We start from the raw sequence: 22481 nt of genomic DNA, 5'->3' as shown, positions 1-22481 counted from the left end.
GAAGGTCACACCGAAACAGCCTAGATGCATAGCGATAAAATCAAGCTATGATAGCAGCGCATGTCACAATTGCACGAGGCTTATAATGATTCTCAGAGAAGCAAATACTTTTAAAGATAAGATAGGTGTATTGCGCCCGAAAGGAAATGGTTTTGTATATAAGTATATCAGTATTCCAACGCCCAGGCAGTGTCCAGTACGATATATTATAGAGAGATCAAGTTTCTTCGCTTTGCCATGTGTCTTATTGCTTTTTTACTCGATTAAATTGATCTATACTGCCATTTTACATCGAGGTTCTTAGAATTATCACAGTTTTGTGTGACGATTTTCACAATCTTATCTGCCTCTCCGTCGCCATTGTACATCTAACGATTTTTCACAAGATCAGGTAAGCCTTTGTGGAAGTAAGTTATCATCGCGCGTATAATAATTCAGGAAGTAATCGATTGAAAAAATTAAATTTTTCGTTGCAGCGTACAATGGAGCAAAACTCCACAGACGCCGAGGCAAAGGAATCCACTTTGGCATCCGTGGAAGCCGTGAAACAGGAGCTCCTATATCAGCTCGAGGAGAACATGAACCAGACCTCGGACCAAGCGCAACAAGTGTCAACAGAAAACCCGAGCGCGTCACCTCGCACAAAGCGCAGCATTATTAGCCCTCCAGCTCGACTGAACAAAGACGGTACTTTTCGGTATCGTCGAGACGCTCGAGGCATCCTGCGTCGAGTTTACAACTGAATTTGTGCAGTCGAAGAGAAATTCAATTTTTAAAGTTTATTTCTCCTTTCCATGACAAAGGTTGATCTGGTGCAGTTGGTGACGATTTGTTTTATCGAATAAAGGCAATGCTACTGATAGTATTCACGCTGTTTTAAAAATAGATTTTGAAAATCATCTCTTTTTATACCACCAAAGAAGTTGCGATTTCCGCGAGAATAGAAGACAATTTTAAATCCATCGTATGTGAACAATTCTTATAATAAGCACGTGTCACGGGTTGGATAAAGCAGATTTTGCGCTTCGATTTTTCACCATGGTTTTTCCTGCTGCTCTCGAGTGGCTCGAGTAAAAAGTGAATTATATAACGATAATCGCAGTGATAAGGTGCTACCAGTTCGCATAAAAATGTGAGAACGGATGTACGAAGGCGAGATACACCGCCGCGAGTACTTCCAATAGACGCAGCTCTGACGGAATTATCCTTAGGATTAGAAACTGCGAATGGGGGAGAAAGCGAGCGCGCGAGTTTACAGGGGTCGCGTCGCTTAAAGCAAAAAATGCACCGATAAGTAACCAGGGAGGGGGTTAAATGCGCAGGCATACGAGCGTCGAGTCGCATATAAAGTAAAAAAAAAAGCGAAAGCGGGATAAATTTTCCGATCTCTCGGACGCGCTTTGTGGACAAGGCGTCGATAAAGTCCGAGGGCCCAAGCGCGGGGCGAGCAAGTGTCAATGCGTGCTGCAGTCAGTCGAGCGGTACGAACGACTACTTACCAGAGGACATCCTGCGATCCGACTCATTCTCGCCCGAGATCTTGATCAGTTCAGACCTGCCCTTCAGCTCTCGTGGATTTTCAATCCTATTGTGTGTACGTAAGTTTTTTATTCTCTTATCTTCATAGTAGTGCTCAGTGCTTAGGCAAATCGAAAAATTATTTGCACAGAGCTTGCTCGTATGTGTGAATCGGTCTATTTGAAAATTGCCCTATAAATCTTTGGCGCGTATGCTAGAAGGAAAAACGCGCGTTAAAAAAAAAACGAATGAATCCGAAAATATTACTAGAACATTATGTAAAGCCAATATTAACAATTTGATCGACTTTGAAAGGAATAGAGACATTTGCATATTCGCGAAATTAATGGAAGCTCAGCTGTGAAAATACGCTTTTAGACCGCGAAGAATGTATATGCTCTTTGATTTTATGGCATTTTATTGGCATTACATTATCTCGATCGCTAAAATATTATAGTTGAAAAATGAGTTTAATGGTAACTTGATCCGTTTTGATTTTCAGATACTTTCGCAATCATGAGTTACAACAACCCTACCACTTCCCAGAAGCACAGGGATTTCACTTCCGAGCCGATGCGGAACAAGAGCGTCAACGCCCTGCCCGGCGTAGGTGGTGTGCTTGGAGAACGCTTGAAGACATCCGGCTATTCCAAGGTAAAGCTTTCTTTTATTTGACTTTTAACAAGGCTCTTTTTTTCGATCGGTGCAAAATAGAATATTATGAATTGTTCACGCATATACGTGCAATTTGAATATCTATCGTTTTCGCAGGCCAAGAATGTCCTGGGAGAGTACTTGGTACGCGACGAAAACAAAGCTAGCTTCCAAGGATGGATGAAGGACCAAGTCGGCGCCAACCAAAAGCAGTCGGGCGATACCTACAACAGCCTCCAGGAATACCAACGCAATTTCCTTTAAGCATCGAATCAAATGTCCTTTTATATTATCTTTTTTAAACTCAGCTTCTATGCATCTTGATGTACGATCGATATGTCGTAGCTTTATATCTTACATTACTATTTTCAAATAAAAAAAAAAAATCATATGGATTATTATATTTATTATTATTCTGCAGTGTTTAATAACAACCCCAATAGCCATATACTCGAAAAACGTTTTCCATTTAAAATATCAGCCAAGCTGTCTGATGTAACATGATTTACGCGCCGTTTCGGGACTGAATATGGAGAAGAATCTGTCAACAAAGTTATCGTACCGAAAATAATCAATTTGCATGTTTCAAACATACGTAACCGTTATGTGCGAGGCGCGCAACTCTGGTGTAGTTCAAACAAGACAATGTTTACTCGATTTTTGCGCGAAATATGGGAAATCGTTATCAAGTTCAATCAGCTCGGAATATTCGGGGATAAGTGATTATTTAAGCGGCTTGTAAGAGGCTGCCATTACCATATTCCTGCTGTATGAAGTCGCGGTTGGGCTACTCGTAATATAATCTCGGCTCGAGGAAATTTTTCTATTAACAATTTCAGTAAGACGCGGAGTGTATATTTGCAAACGAATATCCATAGACGAAATCGTTTCTGCTCGATCGTGCTTGAAATCTCCTTAACATTAATTTGAATTCTGTGAAGCAAAATAGTCTGATCTGATAAATCGAAATGGCTAATTTCATTTGCAGCAACATTTATTTTCTCTGCCTAGCGATATTATGTATACGGGGAGAGGATTCGCTCTCTTCTGAAATCTCTCTACTCTATTCAACTAAAAACGAGATATTCTTCTTTAAACAGCTGTTGCAGAATAAATTGCCTCTTCCTGGGGGCGAAGCCATTGATTCCATATTCAGCGGCAGTCTTCCATTTTACGAGAAAATAAAGCGTGGATTTGACTTTCCTGGTATCAATTCGATATTTCAACAAAGAGAAGACACCGATTTTCCTAAAATCGGCTCTGTATTCGGCGAGAATAATCCCTTCCAGAAGACAGATAAATCCGAGAAAGCTTTAGATTTTCCAAAAGTCGATTCCACATTCAGCGACAGCCTTCTAACGCAGACAAACTTTCAACCCGATGAAGGTGTAAAATCCGCTGTGCAGAAGGCAGAAGATGGAACTTACAACTACGTGTATTTCGTGCAAGTCAAACCTAACGCATCTGCCAGATCAATTATTGTTGCAAATATTAGATGCAACTCTGGCTACAGAAAGGACAAGATGGGCAAGTGCCGAAAAATGCTGTGATTCATTTTTTTTTTGTTTTATTCTCCATAAATCTACGTTGTGATAAATGAATAATGTAAAATTTGTAATAAAATTTGTATGATTGAGAAATTAGTTGTCTGAGGAAACGTATAGGGATAATTATAGTACAAGTATGCTTGAAGGTGCAACTTTGAAATGACTGTTCAAAATGAAGCTAAATATTAGTGCGTGATTTGCTGTACAAAGTATGCTGTTTATAGTTATTATGAGAAAATTTTATTGTAAGTTGCTTAATTTTAAGTTATTTATTTATGGTTGAATAAATTATACTTGCACATTTAATAATTATCAAAGACTGAGGCTTATCGAGAAAATGACAGCGACGCCGATATGCTGCAGGTATATATGCGACAGCGGCGGCGTTGCGGGGGTGCCCGGAAGACCGCAATTTTATTGCACCGCTGCTGCTGGTCGCGTCTTCAAGAGGCATATAAAATCATAAACCTGTTCAACGCGTTTGCCATTTGCGGGATTCCTTCTTTATAACACTAAACCGTAAGCTATATATAAATATCCACTTGTAATTGCTTACTTTTATTCATATATATTCATGTGGGTAAAGTACTAACAAACAAATAAAATAAACATAAATTACATTTATGTTAAAAAATACATTTTTTCGTATGATCAGGTGCTGCCAAAGAAAATAAGACTGTCTCGCTGGTTCTTTTATTTTAAAAGGCCTTGAGAAAATTGAGTAAAAGATAAAAAGCAGAGGTTTAATGGAAAGAAATTAAAATTCATCGGCAGGTGATGAATTAATAAAAGCACAATTATTTCTCTTTGAAAAACGAATTTGAGCGATAAGTACATTTTCAAACGATTTACAAAGTAAATTTGCATTTTTCTTTGTAACTGAGTAAACGTATGTAATAGGCAGAGAATATAGACTATTCTAATGTATAATTTTCCAATTGATTTAACAAACTCATATTTGTCATAGTTGACGAACTTCTCATAATTTTTCTCCCTCCGACTCATTGTCTGCATAATAGAACAGCTTGAAAATTTTTTTTGGTGCATACGTCAACCCCTTGATACACTATGGTAAAGGTGCATAAAATGATAACGGAAAATATGAATAATATAATAATAGGTTAGATTATACCTATGAAGTTTGCCTCTAACATAATATCTATTTGCTCTATTTAAAATCAGATACTTTCTAACTCAATGACCTCAAAAGAATGTTGTGTATACCAGTCAAGTTTTTCGTTGATATTAATTTGATGTATTCTAAAATTTTGAGATAAGTGTGCATAATCAAGGTATATAAGAACTTTCAATCCAGATTTTGGATTACTAAAGTTTTGACTGCCCAATCTACTAGTTGCCGTACAGTAACTATACAGTACAATGTTGTACTTAAAAAACGCCTTGATTTTTCTAGTTCTTTTTTCTTTGTGCGATGTGAAGGCTGGCAAGGTTGGTGTATATTATATTCTCATAAATTTACAATGATCAAATAAGCCCTTTAAAACATAGCAATGCTTCTTGCTATACTTATAAACTCTTTGCATAAGCGTGAATATTTTTAAAAATTAGCTCTTTTTTAAGATTGGTAAAACAGAATTAATCGTGCATTAATCACACACACACACACACACAAATCCTTATTTGCACTAAGAGAGAATAATTATTTTATTTAACCAGTTGGTGCAGCAGAACAATATAGATTCAACGAAAAGCAGTGCTGTTGATCGTGAATTCTCCGGGAACCAAAATGTTCAAACAGAAGTTAATGTTGTGCAAGCTTATGTAAAAACCACTTCAGAGTTGCCTGCAGCTTCTAATCTCGACTATCTACATTCTAAAGAATATCGCACTTGGAGAAGAAGCGGATGCAAACTGCGCAAAGTTATCGACGCTCCGAAACGTGTCAAGTGTCCAAAAGGTCATAGAAAAGACCAAAATGGATTATGTCGAAAAATCTATATTCTGTGATAAATTTTATTTTAGCTTTTTACAATAGTGTTATAATGAACAACAATCAATAAACATAATATTCTTTTCAAACTATAGTCGACTTTATTAATCTCGACCTAAATAAATGTTGCGAGTGAAAACTCTACATCATCGCATATAAAAACTCTGGGAATCGCCATAAACAAACTAACGAATGACGACAACATAGTAAGAAAAGCGCGTCTATGTACATTTTTACAAAAATGGCATTCTCCCTTCCAGAAGCCTTCGATGAGTATACGAATAAAACAATCACGAATCCTTCTCATACCCGTGAGTCCAGGACGGTCTTCGTTTCTCGCTGAAACTTTTAATGCCCTCCTGCGCATCCTTCAACTTTAAATTGTTAACCATGATCTCGGTTCCCAGCGAGTAAGCCGTGTCAGCGTCCACCTCTACCTGCTCCCGTATGAACCTCTTTCCCAGTCTGACGACAGACCGACTCTTCTCGTTGATGGCATCGGTTATCTTCTTGACTTCTTCCTCTGCGAAACGAAAAATTGCATCAGCCGAGAGGTAAGCCCCGATTTATGTCAGCACGATATCGATAGCGGGTCTCGAGCATACACGCTCGCTGTGTAAAGATCATAAATCGTGATAAGTGCAGGGCGCGCGTATTTTTTCCAGAACACTGAATCTCGTACGCGGAAGAGCAAGAGAGGAGGGGAGAGGGGGGGAAAGGCACACTCACCGAGCATATCAGTTGGCACCACTTTGCTAACGAGACCGGCCAGGTAAGCCTCCTGCGCGGAGATCGGTAATCCGGTGAACAGCATGTGAGCCGCTACTTTTCTAGGCACGTTGCGGATGAGCGGTATTCCCGGGGTCGAGCAGAAGATGCCAAAGTTAGCCCTGTAAATGGAAATGATTTTCACCGAGTATGTAGCAGTCGACGAAATATGTATAATAATTATAAGGTTATATACCCTGGAGTGGAAAAGCTGCTCCTCTCGGTGCACACAACGATGTCGCAGGCGGCGACCAGCTGACATCCCGCAGCTGCGGCCAGACCGTCGACGGCGGCGATGACCGGTACCGGACTCTTGTCTATGGCCTTCATCAGCTGGGCGCACATCTCGAATACCGATCGGTGATGGTCCTCTCCGTCGCTCGACCTCTTTAGTTATTTAATGAGAAAAAGTAGAACTTTTAGGAATTCCATATTTTCGGCAAACTCAGAACATCATCGTGTTTGATCATGCTTTTCGCGTTATAGCGTTGAGATTACGCACTGAATTTCAAATGTATGGAAAATTTGAATAATTTATCAGTCAGATTTCATAACTTTTCATAGCCTTTGGAATAAATTTACTTGTCGCGCGCGTATACCAACCAGTTCCTTGAGATTGTGACCAGCCGAGAATATGTTGCCGGGCGCTGCTGTGATGAGGATCGACCGAAGCTTCGAGTTCTCGGAGTCGGTGACGAGGCTCCGCAGAATAGCGCTCATCATTTCCAAAGACAGCGAATTTCTCGTCTTCTGGTGAGTCAATTGTATTCGCCTCACCTACGCGCGGGGCGGGGAGGTATCGTATGCAAATTGACATTATCTAATTTCCATTCTGATTTCGCGTGGATGGACGAGCAGCGCTTTTTTACAATGTTTTACATTTAATTGCCGGTTATCGGGATAGATTTGACGAATGGTAATGTCTCGTTGGAAGTTGTATTCCGAGAAGATCGCGTGTACTATATACACACACAGCTCGTGTGAGTTGTGTAAACTCTCTACGTGGACGTAGATAAGATTGCGCGATGTGTTATTTAAGGCTCCACGAATCGAGCGCGCGTAACACCGATCATCGAACCGATCCCGACGCCGACGAGCTGAACAAAGAGCAGTCCTCGCCAAAAGTACAGTAATGGCGCACTAACCCCGCGCGTCTCCACGATTTCCACATACTTGTCTCCTCCACTCTGCTGCTGCTGCTGCTGCTGCTGCTGAGACGAGAGCAGAGTCCTACCGGTCGCCAGCGTCCTTGTAATAGATCGTCCCACCTGCGACACAAACGCACACACACACGCACATGGTCTCTCTGAGCGACTTGGTAATCTCGGTATATACAGGCTGTACAGCGGCTCGACGAAAAAGGCGATAGCGCGAGCGCGCGCCGTATCCACTATATATATATGTATATATATATATACACGCTATATAGCACTGCTCCTATCGCGCGTCTTTGAGGTTATGCCAGCGGCGTAGGCGGCCAGAGAGAGAGAGAGAGAGAGAGAGAGAGAGAGAAAGAGCGAGATGAGAAGTTCAAGGGAATATAGCGAAGGTCGCTTACCTGCGAGAGGTCGGCGAAGACGCGGCCAACGCTGTACAAGGCCATGTTGCTGGGTCTATCGCGCGGATAGACGCTCTGCTCCTCTCTAATGCTCTGCGCGAATTGTTATCGTGTGCGCGCACTGGCGGTACGGCCGCGATCAGCTGTTGTGCACTCGCGCCGCGGGAGATGCAGCGACGAGCGAGCAGCGGCGGCAGGGCCGTGAACTGATACTACTTAGTTGGGCGCGATCGGGTGACGCGAGAGCTTTTTTCGCGAGTTTGAAAGTCCGCACCACGCGGGCGATTGGATTGGTTGCGCGAGTGTCTGTTGTGGTTGTGCAAGGCTTTGCAGAAAGGTCGCGTTGATCGTAGCGCTCCGTAGCTCAGGAAACGCGGTCTGCCGATTAATCCAAGTAAAAAAGTCATCCGCCACCCACTGTCGAGCCAATAAAAATCTCTATACTCATCGAGAAGGAGCCTCTCCTTATACGTGTTTTTTCTCCGCGGCGAGTGCGTAGCGCGCGCAGCATATACACAGTACGCAGTCCTTGGCTGATGATAATGAGCGCGCTCGGTTGCGCGGCAAAACACACACACACACACACACACACTGCAGACGACGTCGGACGCTCCGCCGGCGCGCAGCTCGTCTGTTCTTTGGCTCCTTCTCAGTTCTCTCCCTCCCGCTCGCAAAAGTCGATCACAGAGAGCCAGAGTCGATCTATTAGGCGCGAGAGAGAGAAAGAGAGAGAGAGAGAGTCAGGGATCAGTCGTAAATCAATCAATCTGCGTACGAGTCGCTGATTATTACAAGTGAGCTGCTGTTTCCCATCTCGAGCTCGAGCAGTCGAGGAGTGAACGTCGCCGCGGCTTTTTCGACGGAGAGACAAGTTTTTGCCCGCGAATACACAAGTGTACGTGTAACGTGGATTGTGGATACTTTTATGGACGCTTTGTTGGGGTGAATCATCCTTGATCAGCGCTTCCCGACAACTCGACAACTAATCCAGCCGATCGATCAGCCATCATCTCGCCGAGAAACAATCGTAATTACAGCGGACGATGTGGGTCGCGGTAGCCTCGTTACGTCGACTCGGCAGAGCCAGCGCGGGTACCAGCTGCAGCGCCTGCAACGCCGAATCGATAGCTCCTCCTCGTCCATCTGCATCGTCGTCAGGCCTGTAAAATCGACAAAACAGGGCCAATCGTCCGGCTGTTACATCGCGTTTGATCGGCCAGCAGCAGCAGCAGCGTGTGTTGTAAGCCGGTGGCCGAGCCGTCGCCATGGCGACGCCCGAGGACGACTCTGCGCCGACAACTAACATGGCCGTCGACGAGGGTAAGTTTTATTTCCGTCGACTCTGTTGTCGTTGTCGTTGTCGTTGTTACTGTTGTCGCGTTGCGGGAAGACATTTCGGAGCTGCAGCCGCCGATCGGTATATGATAGCGCGTCGAGCTGTGCAGCTGCTCTCTGCTCTGGTCTTATTATTTTCACAGTTGCCCGTGAGTTGATTTACACGTGGGAGGTGATGGATTCCCGCGGAGAAGGTAATGATCGCGCGCGCGCGCGGAACCTTTTGTTTACAGTATCCGCGGCTAATTCAAAGCCGTATCGATTGATTTGCGCAGCTCCATCCGCGTGAATCGGTATCTCGAAGCGACCGCTTGTGCAGCTTCAATTGCCATCCTCCGGCCCGTATTTTTAGGTGCATATCTCTCGAATCCACCCACTCGCGTCTTCTTGCATCCGCGGGACGACGGAAACGTCAAATTCAAGCTCGGGGCCGGACCTTCTTTTCTTCTTTTCACGCGAGAGACACTTCCCGCATCCGCGTCCCACAGCAATTGAAAACACAGGCGCGCGCAGAGGCCCTTCCGAGTTTACGCGCAGTTTGCAGAGCGGAGAAAAAAAGGTCCTCCCACTCCATCGGTTGGCACTTTAAATTCACGCTGGAGGGGCTTGCGCTCGACGAATCTCGTTCGAAGAGATCGGCTTTTTTTGTTCATTTTTCTTCGCCGTTTTTCCGACGCATACATATGGGTGCGGCTGAATTACGCGATGTAAACGAGGAGCCCATTATGCGCGCGATGGTTCTTTCAATCGGCCCGACTTTCTATTTTCGGAATGTCAGCGCTCGCAGGTGTCTTAACCTCTCCTAATAATCGTCGAAAAGAAAGCTCCCAGAGAGTTGGTTTATTTTTGAGGCCTCGCTTATCACTGCTCCAAGCCATCAACCATCAGCTGCACTGAGCCAAGCCGAAGAGAGAGAGAGAGAGAGAGAGAGAGAGAGAGAGAGACAGTAGACGAAAATAACCCCCCTCTCTCTCTCTCTCTCTCTCTCCACCGCATCGCGAGTCGCAGACACGTCGGACGCACGCGTTCGCTCTGATCAGTAGACTCCGGTGCAGCCAGTCGCTCGCATGGCGATGCTCTGCTGCGTCTCGAGAAAGGCCGCCGGCGGCAGCGACAACGCCGACGCGGCCCGCTGTCGGGCCTCCGCCGAGTTGTCCCGGTTCGTCGAGGTCTGCCGCGACCTCGGCAGCAGGAGTCAGAGGAACGAGGAGGACGAGGCCCTCAGGAGGCTGGACGAGGCGGTGCTCGACGTCGCGGCGGTCGCCAGTAGCTTCAGCAGCTTCCGCAGGCTCGAGACCCTCGACGAGGAGACGCCGGATTTCGCCTGTGCGTTTTGTCACTGTTTGTCTGTGTCGTGTTGGATGATTCTCCGATTGTGAAAGGCCGATATAAAGCTGAGAGAGCCTTCGTTAGCCTTCGCAGCTCGTGCGGCTGACCGATCGGTTTTGGGGACGTTTATTTATTTTTTTTTTTTTACGCCGGGGATTATGGATTATTTACTTCTTTAACTCTCTTTATATACAGCTCTTCTTTCGCGTTTTATTTATCAAAGGTAAAACGAATAATCGAAGCGACGTTCCTTAATTTTTCCTTCATTAATGTACACCGCGCAGCTTAAGAGCGTATTTACGACGTGACTTTTTTTTATCTCTCTCCAAGTCGGCTTTTTTACTATTCCGCGAGTTTCTCGAGTTATTCCTGAACGCTTCCACTTCTGAAATCGTAAGTCGACACTTTACGCTTCCTCCGCTTTATTTCCCCGGCGCTTTTTCTCGCCGAGCACAAAAAGCAATCTGTTTTCCATACAGCTCGCTTCTTCCATCGAGTGCACGCTCTATTTCGAGCTCGGTACACACACACACACACACACACACACACGCGGTGCTATAGAGCTGCAACGAAGGAACCAGCTCGAAAATTCGTCATCGCCTAGATATCCTCCTCAAACATCTTTATCAGCCTCATGGATTTATCTCTCGTTTTCGGTGGCTTGTGTACTGATAACCGCCCACGCGCCTATGTGCCCGATTAAAAATATTATGCCTTCTTTCGAAAAACAATTCGAATCTCTATCCGCGCGAGCGATTGCGCAAGTGCGCTTTTTTCCTCCTGCTGACAATATCATTTTTCACACTTCTGTTTGGACTCGAGGAGTACGCGCGCGGCGGCGGCGCTGCGTCGGTTCATTATGTCGCGCTTGATTTTCACGAGCTTGTTAACCGGTTCGTAAACTCAGCCGGCGCGCGATATGCCCTTCTGAAAATAGAACTCCGACAATGGCGCGTTATGTCATCGCCTGTTTTTTCGAGAGTTTCAAGTTTTTCTCTTCGTAATAATGCTGTATAGGACAAAGGAGGCGTATAGCCGAAATCGAAGAATTCCAACGAAACCCATTCTCATTCACGATCCGTCCGCGGACCGGCTCAAATTCAAAGAGTTTCCTCGCTGTCTCGTTCAGCACAGAAAAAAGAGACTCGTCTCCGCTCGAAGCCTTGAGGAATCCAGACGCCGGTTGGACGTAAACTCTCTCGGTGACAGGTCTATCCTGATCTCTGCACCTCGCGCAGGCGCACATGGCTCGTATAGAAGGTCGAATCGGATTTTCTAGATGCACAGCTATTTTCTAATCAGCCGGCCCCTTCGTCGCGTTTTTATCACTCGCGTCTCGCATTTTTGCGCATCATCGCCGCGCCAGATCTTCCGCGTTTGCTCTGCTTCGAGATCTTCGGTTATATGGCCCGACTTTCACCTCCTTAATCGCGAGCCGGCGCATTAAGAGGCGATATAAAATTTATCGGCGAAAATTCGCCAAACGCGTAATAAATCTCTCGCCGGGACAATTCGCGGGCGAGCTTTCCTTTCTGAATTCGGCGCCTTACCAAAAACGCTACTGTACTGACATCTTTACGGTTATCGGCTTGAAAGGTTCATTATACTCCGTTATAAAACCACTTCCAGTACATACCCACATATCCATGTAGATGTAGAGCGAACAATCGTTAAAAACAGAGCGAGGAATAACAAGACTCGACCAAGCGCGCACACGCGAGGTAAGGCTTTCATTGACAATAATCTCGTACACACACACACACACACACACACACACACACCGACGCTGAGCCGAGCGCGCTCCAAAAAAGGAAAGTCCCCGGCGAGTGGGCGAGTACACAAGTATCATACAGCGCGCGACGGAGAAAATCTCTCAGGTGTTGGCGATTATTATTATACGCGACAATGCGCCGGCGGCCCACGATAAGGATATACGAAGGATTGCGAAATCTACGCGCGCTTTCCGAGTTTTCATGACCCGGAGACGCGGTTGTATTGCATTCTCTCTAATCAGGAAGTAGAATCCGCTCGCGCTCAGTCCTGACCGTTTTCGATCTTCATCAGATGCGCAGCAGCCGGATGTCCTGCTGCCCTGCGCGGTCTGCGCGCGCAAGTTCAACCCTCGCTCCCTCGAGAAGCACGTGAAGATCTGCGAGCGCACCGCGGCCCGCAAGCGCAAGCCCTTCGACTCAGCCAAGCAGCGGATCCAGGGCACCGAGCTCGCCGAGTTCCTCCCGAAGCAGCAGCCGCTGCAGCCAGCCGGCCCGGCCAATCCCGCCCCGCCGGAGCCCAGGAGGTCCAGCGGCGGCCAAGCGCACGCGGAGGAGAGGCTCGCAAGCAGGAGGCCCAACAACCAGTGGAAGCAGTCGCGGGACGAGTTCCTCCGCGCGATTCGCGCCGCGCGCGGCGACAACGTGAGTGTCTTTGCGCTGCACAGCGAGATTATTGCCCCGCAAGATTATAACGCGATTTTCGTTGCAGCCCCAGCGGACGTCGCACCAGCCGGCGAGCAACTCCCAGCAACGGCCCTCGAGCCTGTCCCTGGTCAGCTCGGCCGGAGCTCCGACGCGATCGAACGAGAAGGGCCAGTGCCCCACCTGCCAGCGCCAGTTCGGCGTCAAGTCCTACGACCGCCACGTGGCCTTCTGCAAGGAGCGCTCGACCCGGCTGCCCGCCAGTCCCCAGACCAGCAACAACGTCGCGAAGGAGCGCCTGGAGGCCAGGATGAAGTACCGGGCGCCGGCCTTGAAGAAGCGCAGACCCACCAATCGAGAGAAGTACTCGCCCGGCGGCGCACAGAAGCTCGTCGTCCAGTCGCCGCTCTTGGCCAGGTCGGCGATCAAGGACGCCCAGGTCAACGGGCAGAAGAACGCCGACACCAGCAGCCCCAAACTGCCGATGCTGTGGGTTGAAATTACGTATATTCGAACGCGCGATCTCAAAAACTCTCTCTCTCTCTCTCTCTCCCCAAATAAACTCTCCGCGCTCCCGGAAAATAAACCGACGGATTCACGGCGGAAAGCCCTTTGCCGGCGCGCACGTGCGAAGAAAAACACTCGGAAAGCCGAAATTATATATATATAGTCTTATGATATTCCAAAGCGCAGCAGCTGAGGCTGGCGAGGCGCCAGGAGGCTTCTTTCTTTCCGGGGCTATCCGTTTGATGTAATTGATGCAACTCTCGGGCGTGAAATTTAATGGCCCGAGCTATTAGAGTATTTCCATCTGCATTCGGAGAGTGCAATGAAGTCTCCCGTTTAAAAACAAGCGAGATGCGAAAGATAGCGAACGAAATGATCGAGACGAAAAATGTTTCCGCAGAAAGCGACCGGGCCAGACGCACAGCAAGGAGTCGCCTGTCGGACCGATGAAATCCAGACCCATCGACCGCTCGAACAGGTGAGTGTTATGATTTATACAAACCGAACGAGTCTTTTACAAGCGCGACGCAGTGTAGTCGTTGAAAGGCTGATTGCCCAAGTGCTGCTTTCATACTCTATTTCCGTGAGTCTCTGCAACAACATCGCGCAGTTGAGTCAGCTGCGAGCGGCGAGCGGCGAGCTTAATGGAACGGTCCCTCTTTCTCCTTTCCTCTCAGACAGTCCGACTCCCAGGAATCCCTCCCGAACACTCCCGTGACCAAGCAGCTCTTCTCCTCCCGCCGTCTCATCCTTCTCTCCGAGGTTCTCCCCTCGAAGATCCTGCCGCCCAAAACCCCGCTGTCGTCCGCCTCGTCCCAGAAGTCATCCGCGAGACTGGTCTCCCAGTTGCCGAGCAAGGAGCTCAGCGAGTCGCCGAAACCGAAAACCGAGCGCAAGTTCAGAAGGAGCTCGAGGATGAAGCCTCGGAAAATAGTGCCCGACCAGGAGGACGAGGAAGCCGAGCTCGAGAGCACGGGTAATCCGGCGGAACAGAGCCACGACTACGTCAGGTGGAAGCAGATCCGCGAGGACGCCCGCAGGTGCGAGAGCATCTCGAAGGTGGAGATGCTGTCGGACCTCGCGGGGCTGTCCAGCCTCGAGGAGGGCAACTCCACGACCGACGAGTTCGAGTACAACGAGCGGATGGTCCGCTCGTCCCGGAGCTCGAGCGCGAGGATCGAGGAGGAGCCGTCGAACGATCGGACTTGCGCGATCAAAGCCGCGGAGCTGGAGCCGCCGAGGAACGACGATTCCGAGGAGGACGACCTCTCGAGCGCCTCGACAAAGACGTTCCGAAAGAGCGAGGCCGAGTTCGTCGACTGGTTGGATCTGTGTCAGAGGAACGGCAGCGAAGAGTCCAACGAAAATAAAGCAGAGGAAGCGCCGGCCCTGTCAAAAGAGGTCAGGCAGAGGCTGCCCGCGCAGCAGCCGAACAAGTCTCACAGCATGCCAAACATCGCGGACATCCGAGCCGGGAAGCGCAACGCTGAAGCCCCGGAGAGGATCGGTAATCTTTAGGCGTAGTCGTCATTGGCCCGCGATGTTTACTGGAAATCGGTATCGCCGGCAGATCGACGCCAGCGCGAGACCGAGACGCAGACGAGCCCGAACTGCTCCAGCCGGCGCTGCGCCACTTACGTAATCGACGAGGCATCGCTCGGTAACTCGAGTCACCGTCAGCGTCTCGAAAAAACGGCCGAGGCATCCCTCGAGAGCCGTCGGAAACTGCAGCCTCCTCCCCCTCCTCCTCCTCCTGCGCCGGCGGCTAAAAATGAACTGGAAAAAACGCCGCGGGTCCCGGAAACCCGGCACCAAAATAAAGCCGAGCAGCGCCAGAGCTTCGTGGTCTTCGACTACTACAGAAACGCCGCGGCGAGCGACGCGTCGAGCGTCGTCGAGCCCGAGGAGACGCTGTCGTTCGACGAGGACTTTGCCGACGAGAACGAGAGCAACGCCTCGGAGCTGATCAAGGAGATCGACTCGGGCAGCTTCGACGAGGCAGACCCGATGGCCAGCAGGACGAAGAGCAGGCCCTGGACGGGCGCGAGGTGAGCTTCCTGGCTGAGAGATCGGTATCGCTTCGCGGCTATGACACGGACTTTCTACGACCGCAAGCTTCGCCGAGGAGCACTTCGAGAAGGAGATCTGCACCATCACGCGGCTCGACGGCGGCGCGGCTCGCCAGGCTCTCCTCCTGCCGAGCATCGAGTGGAAGGGCCGCTTCGAGTACCACCGGGAGAAGATCGTCAGGGCGAAGCCCCAGTCGAGGATCGTCGAGCTCGACAGCCCACGCCGATGCTCGCACTCGGAGCGGCGGAGGTAGCGCGATTATAGTCTCTCTTGATTGGCCCTCGAGGTGGATTCGGCACTCGGTTACACTCGAGCTTCCCCCCGCGCGTAATTTTTAACGAGCATAGAGTAGAAAAAACCATGTCTGCGTTTGTTTGCCTTTAAGCCTTCTTCGCAGGAGCTTCGAGCGGCTGCCGCGCTGCGACTGGAACAGCTACGTACGCAGGCATCCCGACTTTTCTATGATTCTCAGAGGTAGAATGTAAGTTGGCCCGTCAACGCTTGCCTAGCTGCATCGCAGGCCGTTCGCACCGTTTCTACGTTTCTGCTCACTTTGCACGCTTCCACGCTTCCAAGTACTTTTCTTTTTCTCGCATTTTCAGGCACCCGTATAGGCGGTCGTTGAGTCGCAAATCAGATTCGTCCTAGCTTATGGAGACAGCGGAACTAACTGAAATTTGTTTCCAGCGGGGCCGGCAAGGACTACAACCCGTTCCTGCTAGCCGAGCAGCAGCTGAACGACCTCTTCTCCGACACGAGCGAGCAGTCGTCGACCGACGGCTCCGGCATTTGCCCGGCCGAAAAGCCCAATTCCAGCCCCGGTTTCCCCCTCTCCCAGTCCTCCTCCGCCTTCGTCAAGTACCCCAACAACCCCGTCCCCCTGTCCCCGTCCCCGAAGCAGCAGCAGCAGCAGCAGCCGCAGCAGCAGCAACGCATCTCCCTCATAGCCCCGCCCACGGGCTTCGACGACCCGACGTCCTCGGACCTGTCCAGCGACTGCACCGAGACGAACTCGCTGTCGCGCGAGCTGCTGACCTCCTCGTCGAACTCGAATTCGCTGCGGCTCGAGCGCGAGCACGTCCTCGGCCGGCGAGTGATCGTCGATCCGAGCCAGGCCCTCGGCGGCGGCGAGTTCGCCCCGCCGGCCGTCGAGCCGGCCCAGAAGATCGCGGGCAACGGGCCGAACTCGAGTTCGACGAGGCTGGTCCGGCCGCTGGCCAACCGGTCCAACTCGATGCGCGCATCCTCGGCCCCCAAGCCGCCCGAGCGGAAGATCTCGAGCTCCTCCTCCTCGGGCGGCTCGGACTTGGCGCGCGACAACAAGGCCAAGCAGAACGGCCAGAACTACAGGAACCAGCTGAACGCCAGCAACCTGAGCCTGAGCTCCGTCATCTCCTCGACGGACCTGGAGATGAAGCGCTCCAACTCGCTGTTCGAGGAGCTGCTCAGCTCGTTCGAGGACGACGCCAACTCCACCTCGAGGCTACCCTCGCTCGTGTCGCTCGTGCGAACCGACCCGTCCGTCTTGTCTAGCACTCCCCAGGGCAACGGGCACCGCCAGAGGCTCAACGGCAGGATCAACTGCAGCGTCAACTGCAGCGACGACGACGCCGAGCTCTCCTCGCCCGAGAGCATCAAGCGGCCGGAGTGCGGCGGCAAGCTCAGCGCCGACTCGGCCTACAGCAGGTGAGATACCTATTTTGCTATTTTCCTTTTCTTTTATCACGCTCGTTGCGGGATTGCAGGAGAGGATCGGGCTTTATTATATTATATTTGGAACTCTGAATAAAATTCACCGGCAATCCAGCGCGAGCTCTCTATCTGTCCGTCTGGCTGTGGTGACTCCGTGTTGTCTCTGTTTTCTATCTCCCCAACACACGCACACACAGTCTAAATCGCAAATATTCCAACCACCACGGACGCAGTGCCAACGACGTGAGCGGCAAGCTGAAGCTGTCCAAGTTCTGCCACGAGTGCGGCGCCAAGTTCCCGGACTCGGCCAAGTTCTGCTGCGAGTGCGGCGTCAAGAGACTCACCCTCTGATGCGGCTTTCTACCGGCCATCGCCGGCATAGTGCGCGATTGAGAGAGACGTCCAGACTGGATGATGCTGAATCGAACGAGCGGATTTTCAAATTTCATTATCGTATACTAGAGGCGCGCTTTGATTCTCCGTCATCCAGGACACACTGCATTTGGAAGATGCATTTTTATACTTGTAATAAAAAGCCGCCTCTTCCCCGGGCTGAGGCAATGATTTTTTACGCGAATTTATACTTAAACTATGGGTTATACTAGCCGGCACTTTGGGCGTGCCACCGAATGCAATTTACTACTTATATCCACTACGTACGCGTACTCCGTTAAGCTCCGCCGCGACGGAAATCTTTTTGCGGCTCGCGACCGCTCCCACTAAAGTCAATTATACTGGATTTTTCCTTTTCATTCGAACTGAGTATCCGCGTATATATACTTTGCCCATGTGTTCAGACGACGCACACGTGGACCGGATTTTTCGAAGAAACTGTCATAAGTGTCTCGTACCACAATAAGCTAAGAATAAAAGCAGACCCTACAAGTGTGTTTTATCGAAAACCGTCGATTATAATGTAAAAGTGTCGCACAAAGCATAAACCAGTACTAAATAAAGCCTATATACTTTTTCACTATTCAGTTTTTGTTGCCACTGATAAGTTTGTATGCGTAAACGATTCCCTCGATTCGTTGGACCTTGTAACAAGACTGACAGCGAATACGCGTATCGCATCTTATCTGCCATATTAATCGAATTAACCAACGTATAATTGTCCGCTTGAGAAGTCGCTGTTATGAAGATGATGCACCAGACGACAAGTTTTTTTCTTTTTATTTTACCGATCATCATCGATTATCGATCAGCCGTTTCATTGAAATCGATGTTTATCAATTTTTGCTCTTGTTCGAATCTCGCGTAAGCTGCGTTGTCGAGAAGAACCGTTACGAAGAAAAAAAATAAGGTTTAGAAAGTATAGGCTAGTCACTGTTTGCAAAACTAATATTCGTAACCTGAAGAATGTATAAAAAAATTTGTAAATAAGAATAAATCAATGTTTCTAATCAAACGCGAATGTTCTTCTGGTCAACCGGGAAAAACGCGAAGGGGCGGAATCCTCGACGCATACTAAACTAAATAGTCATGTTCGCTCGAGCGAAAGCGAAGCTAACCAAGCTGTGTTTTATTTTTTAATCGTATTCGATAATATCATAATGTAAGCGAAGACAGTATGTAACGTTCACCCAACCAAGTCGTCAACTGTAATCGTACACAATTATATCGTATAATTATTGTATACCCGATTTATCATTATAGATGAGATGTATTTTTGCAAGTGCAATAAAACCAGGCTTGTATTTACCTATATATATATATATATACGAAGAGCGAGCGACTCCCTTCTTTTGTTCTCTCCCTTTCCAACCTCTCGTTCGCGAGTTTCGTCAGACCAAGCTTCCTCGCTACAGAGTCTTCGAGAATCGCGCTACTGGGACTATAAAAATGCTTGGATTGCGAAAGCTCGCAAACGGCTTTCTCTGTGTAAGACGTTTCTAGAGGACGAAAGCTCAGAACCTTTCGAGCGAACCTCACGCTATTTTCATCCTCAGACGCTCCTGGAGCAGGCGGTTTCGAAGGTCAAACGACCTCTCCACGTCAACGTCGGCTCGGCGGAGAGAAGGAGATGCAAAACCGGCGAAGGCGTGAGCGCACATCCCATACCTCCCATCTCCTCGAAATAGGTGTAAAAAAAAAGTAACCGCCAACACGTGAACACTACATAGAAATACCCGGTGGTCGAGCACTGCTACGACGTGGTGGTGGTCGGCGCGGGCGGTGCCGGGCTCCGAGCTGCCTTCGGCCTCGGGAGCAAGGGCTACCGCGTGGCGGTCGTCACGAAGCTCTTCCCCACGAGGTCCCACACGGTCGCGGCCCAGGGCGGCATCAACGCCGCGATAAGCAACCACGACGATAACGAGGACAACTGGCTCTACCACATGTACGACACGGTCAAGGGCTCGGACTGGCTCGGGGACCAGGACGCCATCCACTTCCTCACCAGGGAGGCGCCTAAGGCCGTCTACGAGCTCGAGAATTTCGGTGAGGAACGTCGATTCCGTTTGCTCTTTCGCAATCGCTTTCGTCCGCTCTTTTTCAGGCTGTCCCTTCAGCCGGACGAGCGAGGGGAAGATCTACCAGCGAGCCTTCGGCGGTCAGTCGTTGCGCTTCGGCAAAGGCGGCCAGGCCCACAGGACCTGCGCCGTCTCGGACCGGACGGGCCACTCGGTCCTGCACACGCTCTACGGGCAGAGCTTGCGCTACGACGTGCACTACTTCGTCGAGTACTTTGCCCTCGACCTGCTCTTCCACGGCAGCTGCTGTCGGGGCGTCCTGGCCTGGGAGATGGAGACCGGGCTGCTGCACCGGTTCCGCGGGCAGCACACCGTGCTGGCGACCGGTGGCGTCGGCCGCTGCTACCAGTCCTGCACCGGAGCCCACTCCTGCACCGGCGACGGCATGGCCATGGCCAGCCGAGCGGGTCTGCCTCTCCAGGACATGGAGTTTGTTCAGTTCCATCCCACAGGTTGGCCGCTATTGTGAGGCGACAACGAGAGGGAAAGCTATAACGATAATGAGCCGTGATGGTGTACATCTCTTCCGCGGCAGGCATCTACGGCAGCGGAGTTCTCGTGACGGAAGGAAGCCGGGGCGAGGGCGGCAGACTCGTCAACTCGGAGGGCGCGTTCTTCATGGATAAGTACGCGGCCAACGCCAAGGATCTCGCCTCTCGCGACGTCGTCTCGCGCTCCATCACGATGGAGATCCACGAGGGAAGGTATCGCTATCGTACTTTTCCACGACCAGGCGACTTTCGTTATTTCGAGAATAACGAAAGGAAATAAAAAAGGGGAGTCGGCCCGGAGAAGGACCACGTGCACCTGCAGCTGCACCACCTGCCGAAGGAAACGATCCGCGCGAAGCTGCCCGGCATCTCGCACTTGGCCTGGGTCTTCGCCGGCGTCGACGTCGAGAAGGAGCCGATCCCCGTCATACCCACCGTGCACTACAACATGGGCGGCATACCGACCAACTACAGAGCTCAGGTTAAACGGTTAAATTGCGGAAAAACTCCGAGTTGGCTAACTACTGCGGTGCTTAAGCGACGATTAATGATTATCGCAGGTACTGACGCGGGAGGACGAGGAGGATCAGCCGATCGAGGGGCTCTGGTCCGCCGGAGAAACTGCCTGCGCGTCGGTCCACGGGGCCAACCGGTTGGGCGCCAACAGTCTCTTGGAGATCCTCGTCTTCGGCAAAGCCGTCGCCGACAACATCGGCTGCATCACTCGGCCCGGTGAACCACACGAGGATCTCCCCCCGGTAAGAGGCGTCGGCTTCGCTTACGCTGCTTCTATATACGAATCGTATCGATGACACTTTCCGGGCGAACGTACAGGACATCGGCGAGGAAGCCATCTGCCGATTCGACGCGACGCGCTACTCCCAGGGATGCGTCCCGGTGGCCAGGCTGCGCGACAAGATGCAGCGGACCATGCACAAGCACTGCTCGGTCTTCCGCACCTGCGACATCCTCCAGCGGGCCTGTCGAGAGATCACGAGGCTCTACACCTGCGAGCTGCCCGACATATGCGTAATCCACCTCGATTTCAAAGACTCCTCCCCATTTTTAGCCCGACTATTGCAGCTAACATTTATGTCGAACCACACCGTACAGGTTCAAGATCAATCGCTCATTTGGAACAGCGAATTGCTCGAGGCTCTCGAGTTGCAGAATCTCATGCTCTGCAGTATGCACATAGTTTACGGAGCGGAGAATCGCAAGGAGTCGCGAGGCGCTCACGCGAGGGACGATTTCAAGGTATGCTTTGCTTCGCCTTTCCGTTAACCTTAAATATATATATCACACATCACACGCAAACCCGTGTACGCAGGAGAGAATAGACGAGTACGACTACTCGAGACCGATCGAGGGTCAAGTTAAGAAAGCACTTGACCAACACTGGCGCAAACACACGCTGGCCTGGGCTCAGGACGACGGCTCGGTAAGTATGCACGGAAAATCCGCGCTATTCCAAAGAAATAATAAACACTTTTTCCTCTCGTCGACAGATTTGCATATCATACCGGCCGGTAATCGACGCAACCCTCGACGACTCGGAAGCTCAGCACGTCCCGCCGGCTGTGAGATCCTACTAGAGTGCGGTATGGACGAGATAACGGTCGATCGGCAGTATCTACTTGTACCGTCTACATCGTGAAAAAGTCGCAACGCCGCGGCTCTGTTACTCAAGGCACTTAATTACCATCGATGCCAATTTACTCGTTACGTCGCGCGCTATCATTCGCTGTGACTTTCTCTTTAATGAAATAAAGATTACGTTTTATTCCGACACTTTGATGGACGGTTATTCGCCTCTTCTGAGACGGACTTGATTTTTACGATCGATGCAGACTATATGAATAGATTATAATCGGCGCTGGCTGTGGCTTTCCGCACGTTTACGCGAGCGAATCACGTTTTATTCTTTTATCGCGTCCGCGCATTTTTAGACTACAAGTCGTCCAACGAGATTCGGCATTTCTGTATACTACTCCTATTTTCATGCTGATCTCGAATTTTCCAATGACTGCTGGATTAAAAATTTTTATTTTCTTTGAAATTCACGTGGGCAAAGGCAAATCAACAATTCTAAAACTATCGCACTCCTAGGTCGATAGAGAACAATCACAATCGGGTATTGAGAAAAAAAATACGAATTCAAATTTCCCGCGCGAAT

The 22481-nt window shown here is 49.7% G+C and overlaps 6 protein-coding genes across 14 annotated transcripts; 5 read left to right on the top strand and 1 right to left on the bottom strand.

Moving 5' to 3' along the window:
- The first annotated feature begins 5 nt into the window (after positions 1–5).
- On the top strand, positions 6–2575 carry LOC100119263 (barrier-to-autointegration factor-like). Of its 2 annotated transcripts, none has more exons than XM_008218190.4 (4): positions 6–391; positions 477–1594; positions 2021–2172; positions 2290–2575. In XM_008218190.4, exons 3-4 carry the CDS (start codon positions 2035–2037, stop codon positions 2434–2436), a joined length of 285 nt encoding a protein of 94 aa, XP_008216412.1. In that variant the 5' UTR covers positions 6–391; positions 477–1594; positions 2021–2034; the 3' UTR covers positions 2437–2575. The 2 variants fall into 2 exon arrangements, with proteins under 2 accessions (XP_008216412.1, XP_008216413.1); XM_008218191.4 differs by having other exon boundaries at positions 477–1598.
- Positions 2576–2597: 22 nt separating this feature from the next.
- On the top strand, positions 2598–3736 carry LOC103317926. Its single transcript, XM_008218189.3, has one exon. It carries the CDS (start codon positions 3141–3143, stop codon positions 3720–3722), a length of 582 nt encoding a protein of 193 aa, XP_008216411.1. The 5' UTR covers positions 2598–3140; the 3' UTR covers positions 3723–3736.
- A 122-nt stretch (positions 3737–3858) lies between these two features.
- On the top strand, positions 3859–5819 carry LOC103317925. The gene is made up of 2 exons (XM_008218187.4): positions 3859–5168; positions 5397–5819. The coding sequence occupies exons 1-2, from the start codon at positions 5100–5102 to the stop codon at positions 5685–5687; spliced, it is 360 nt and encodes a 119-aa protein (XP_008216409.1). The 5' UTR covers positions 3859–5099; the 3' UTR covers positions 5688–5819.
- Positions 5676–8205, bottom strand: LOC100119185 (enoyl-CoA hydratase domain-containing protein 3, mitochondrial). Of its 2 annotated transcripts, XM_001604387.6 has the most exons (6): positions 7997–8205; positions 7584–7706; positions 7042–7215; positions 6635–6825; positions 6400–6560; positions 5676–6193 (listed from the first exon to the last, which is right to left on the bottom strand). In XM_001604387.6, the coding sequence occupies exons 1-6, from the start codon at positions 8039–8041 to the stop codon at positions 5961–5963; spliced, it is 927 nt and encodes a 308-aa protein (XP_001604437.1). In that variant the 5' UTR covers positions 8042–8205; the 3' UTR covers positions 5676–5960. The 2 variants fall into 2 exon arrangements, with proteins under 2 accessions (XP_001604437.1, XP_016839534.1); XM_016984045.2 differs by lacking the exon at positions 7042–7215 and having other exon boundaries at positions 7997–8179.
- An 8-nt stretch (positions 8206–8213) lies between these two features.
- Positions 8214–19052, top strand: LOC100679241. Of its 7 annotated transcripts, none has more exons than XM_031922743.2 (11): positions 8214–9316; positions 10375–10657; positions 12725–13074; positions 13142–13563; positions 13982–14059; positions 14259–15088; positions 15152–15629; positions 15697–15900; positions 16037–16132; positions 16339–17337; positions 17577–19052. In XM_031922743.2, the coding sequence occupies exons 2-11, from the start codon at positions 10399–10401 to the stop codon at positions 17692–17694; spliced, it is 3834 nt and encodes a 1277-aa protein (XP_031778603.1). In that variant the 5' UTR covers positions 8214–9316; positions 10375–10398; the 3' UTR covers positions 17695–19052. The 7 variants fall into 7 exon arrangements, with proteins under 7 accessions (XP_031778603.1, XP_031778601.1, XP_031778602.1 ...); XM_031922741.2 differs by having other exon boundaries at positions 8215–9316; positions 10387–10657; positions 17541–19052; XM_031922742.2 differs by having other exon boundaries at positions 8215–9316; positions 16049–16132; positions 17541–19052.
- Positions 19053–19086: 34 nt separating this feature from the next.
- LOC100119112 (succinate dehydrogenase [ubiquinone] flavoprotein subunit, mitochondrial-like) lies at positions 19087–22096 on the top strand. The gene is made up of 11 exons (XM_003423994.5): positions 19087–19224; positions 19293–19385; positions 19467–19782; positions 19841–20266; positions 20350–20518; positions 20591–20786; positions 20866–21063; positions 21140–21334; positions 21419–21562; positions 21636–21746; positions 21814–22096. Exons 1-11 carry the CDS (start codon positions 19186–19188, stop codon positions 21898–21900), a joined length of 1974 nt encoding a protein of 657 aa, XP_003424042.3. The 5' UTR covers positions 19087–19185; the 3' UTR covers positions 21901–22096.
- The last annotated feature ends 385 nt before the right edge of the window (positions 22097–22481 follow it).

This window comes from Nasonia vitripennis, chromosome 2 (genome assembly GCF_009193385.2).
Source record: "Nasonia vitripennis strain AsymCx chromosome 2, Nvit_psr_1.1, whole genome shotgun sequence".
In the NCBI taxonomy this organism is placed as follows: Eukaryota; Metazoa; Arthropoda; class Insecta; order Hymenoptera; family Pteromalidae; genus Nasonia; species Nasonia vitripennis.
Note: the sequence above shows the minus strand (reverse complement) of the source record. Positions and strands in the feature narration are given on the sequence as shown.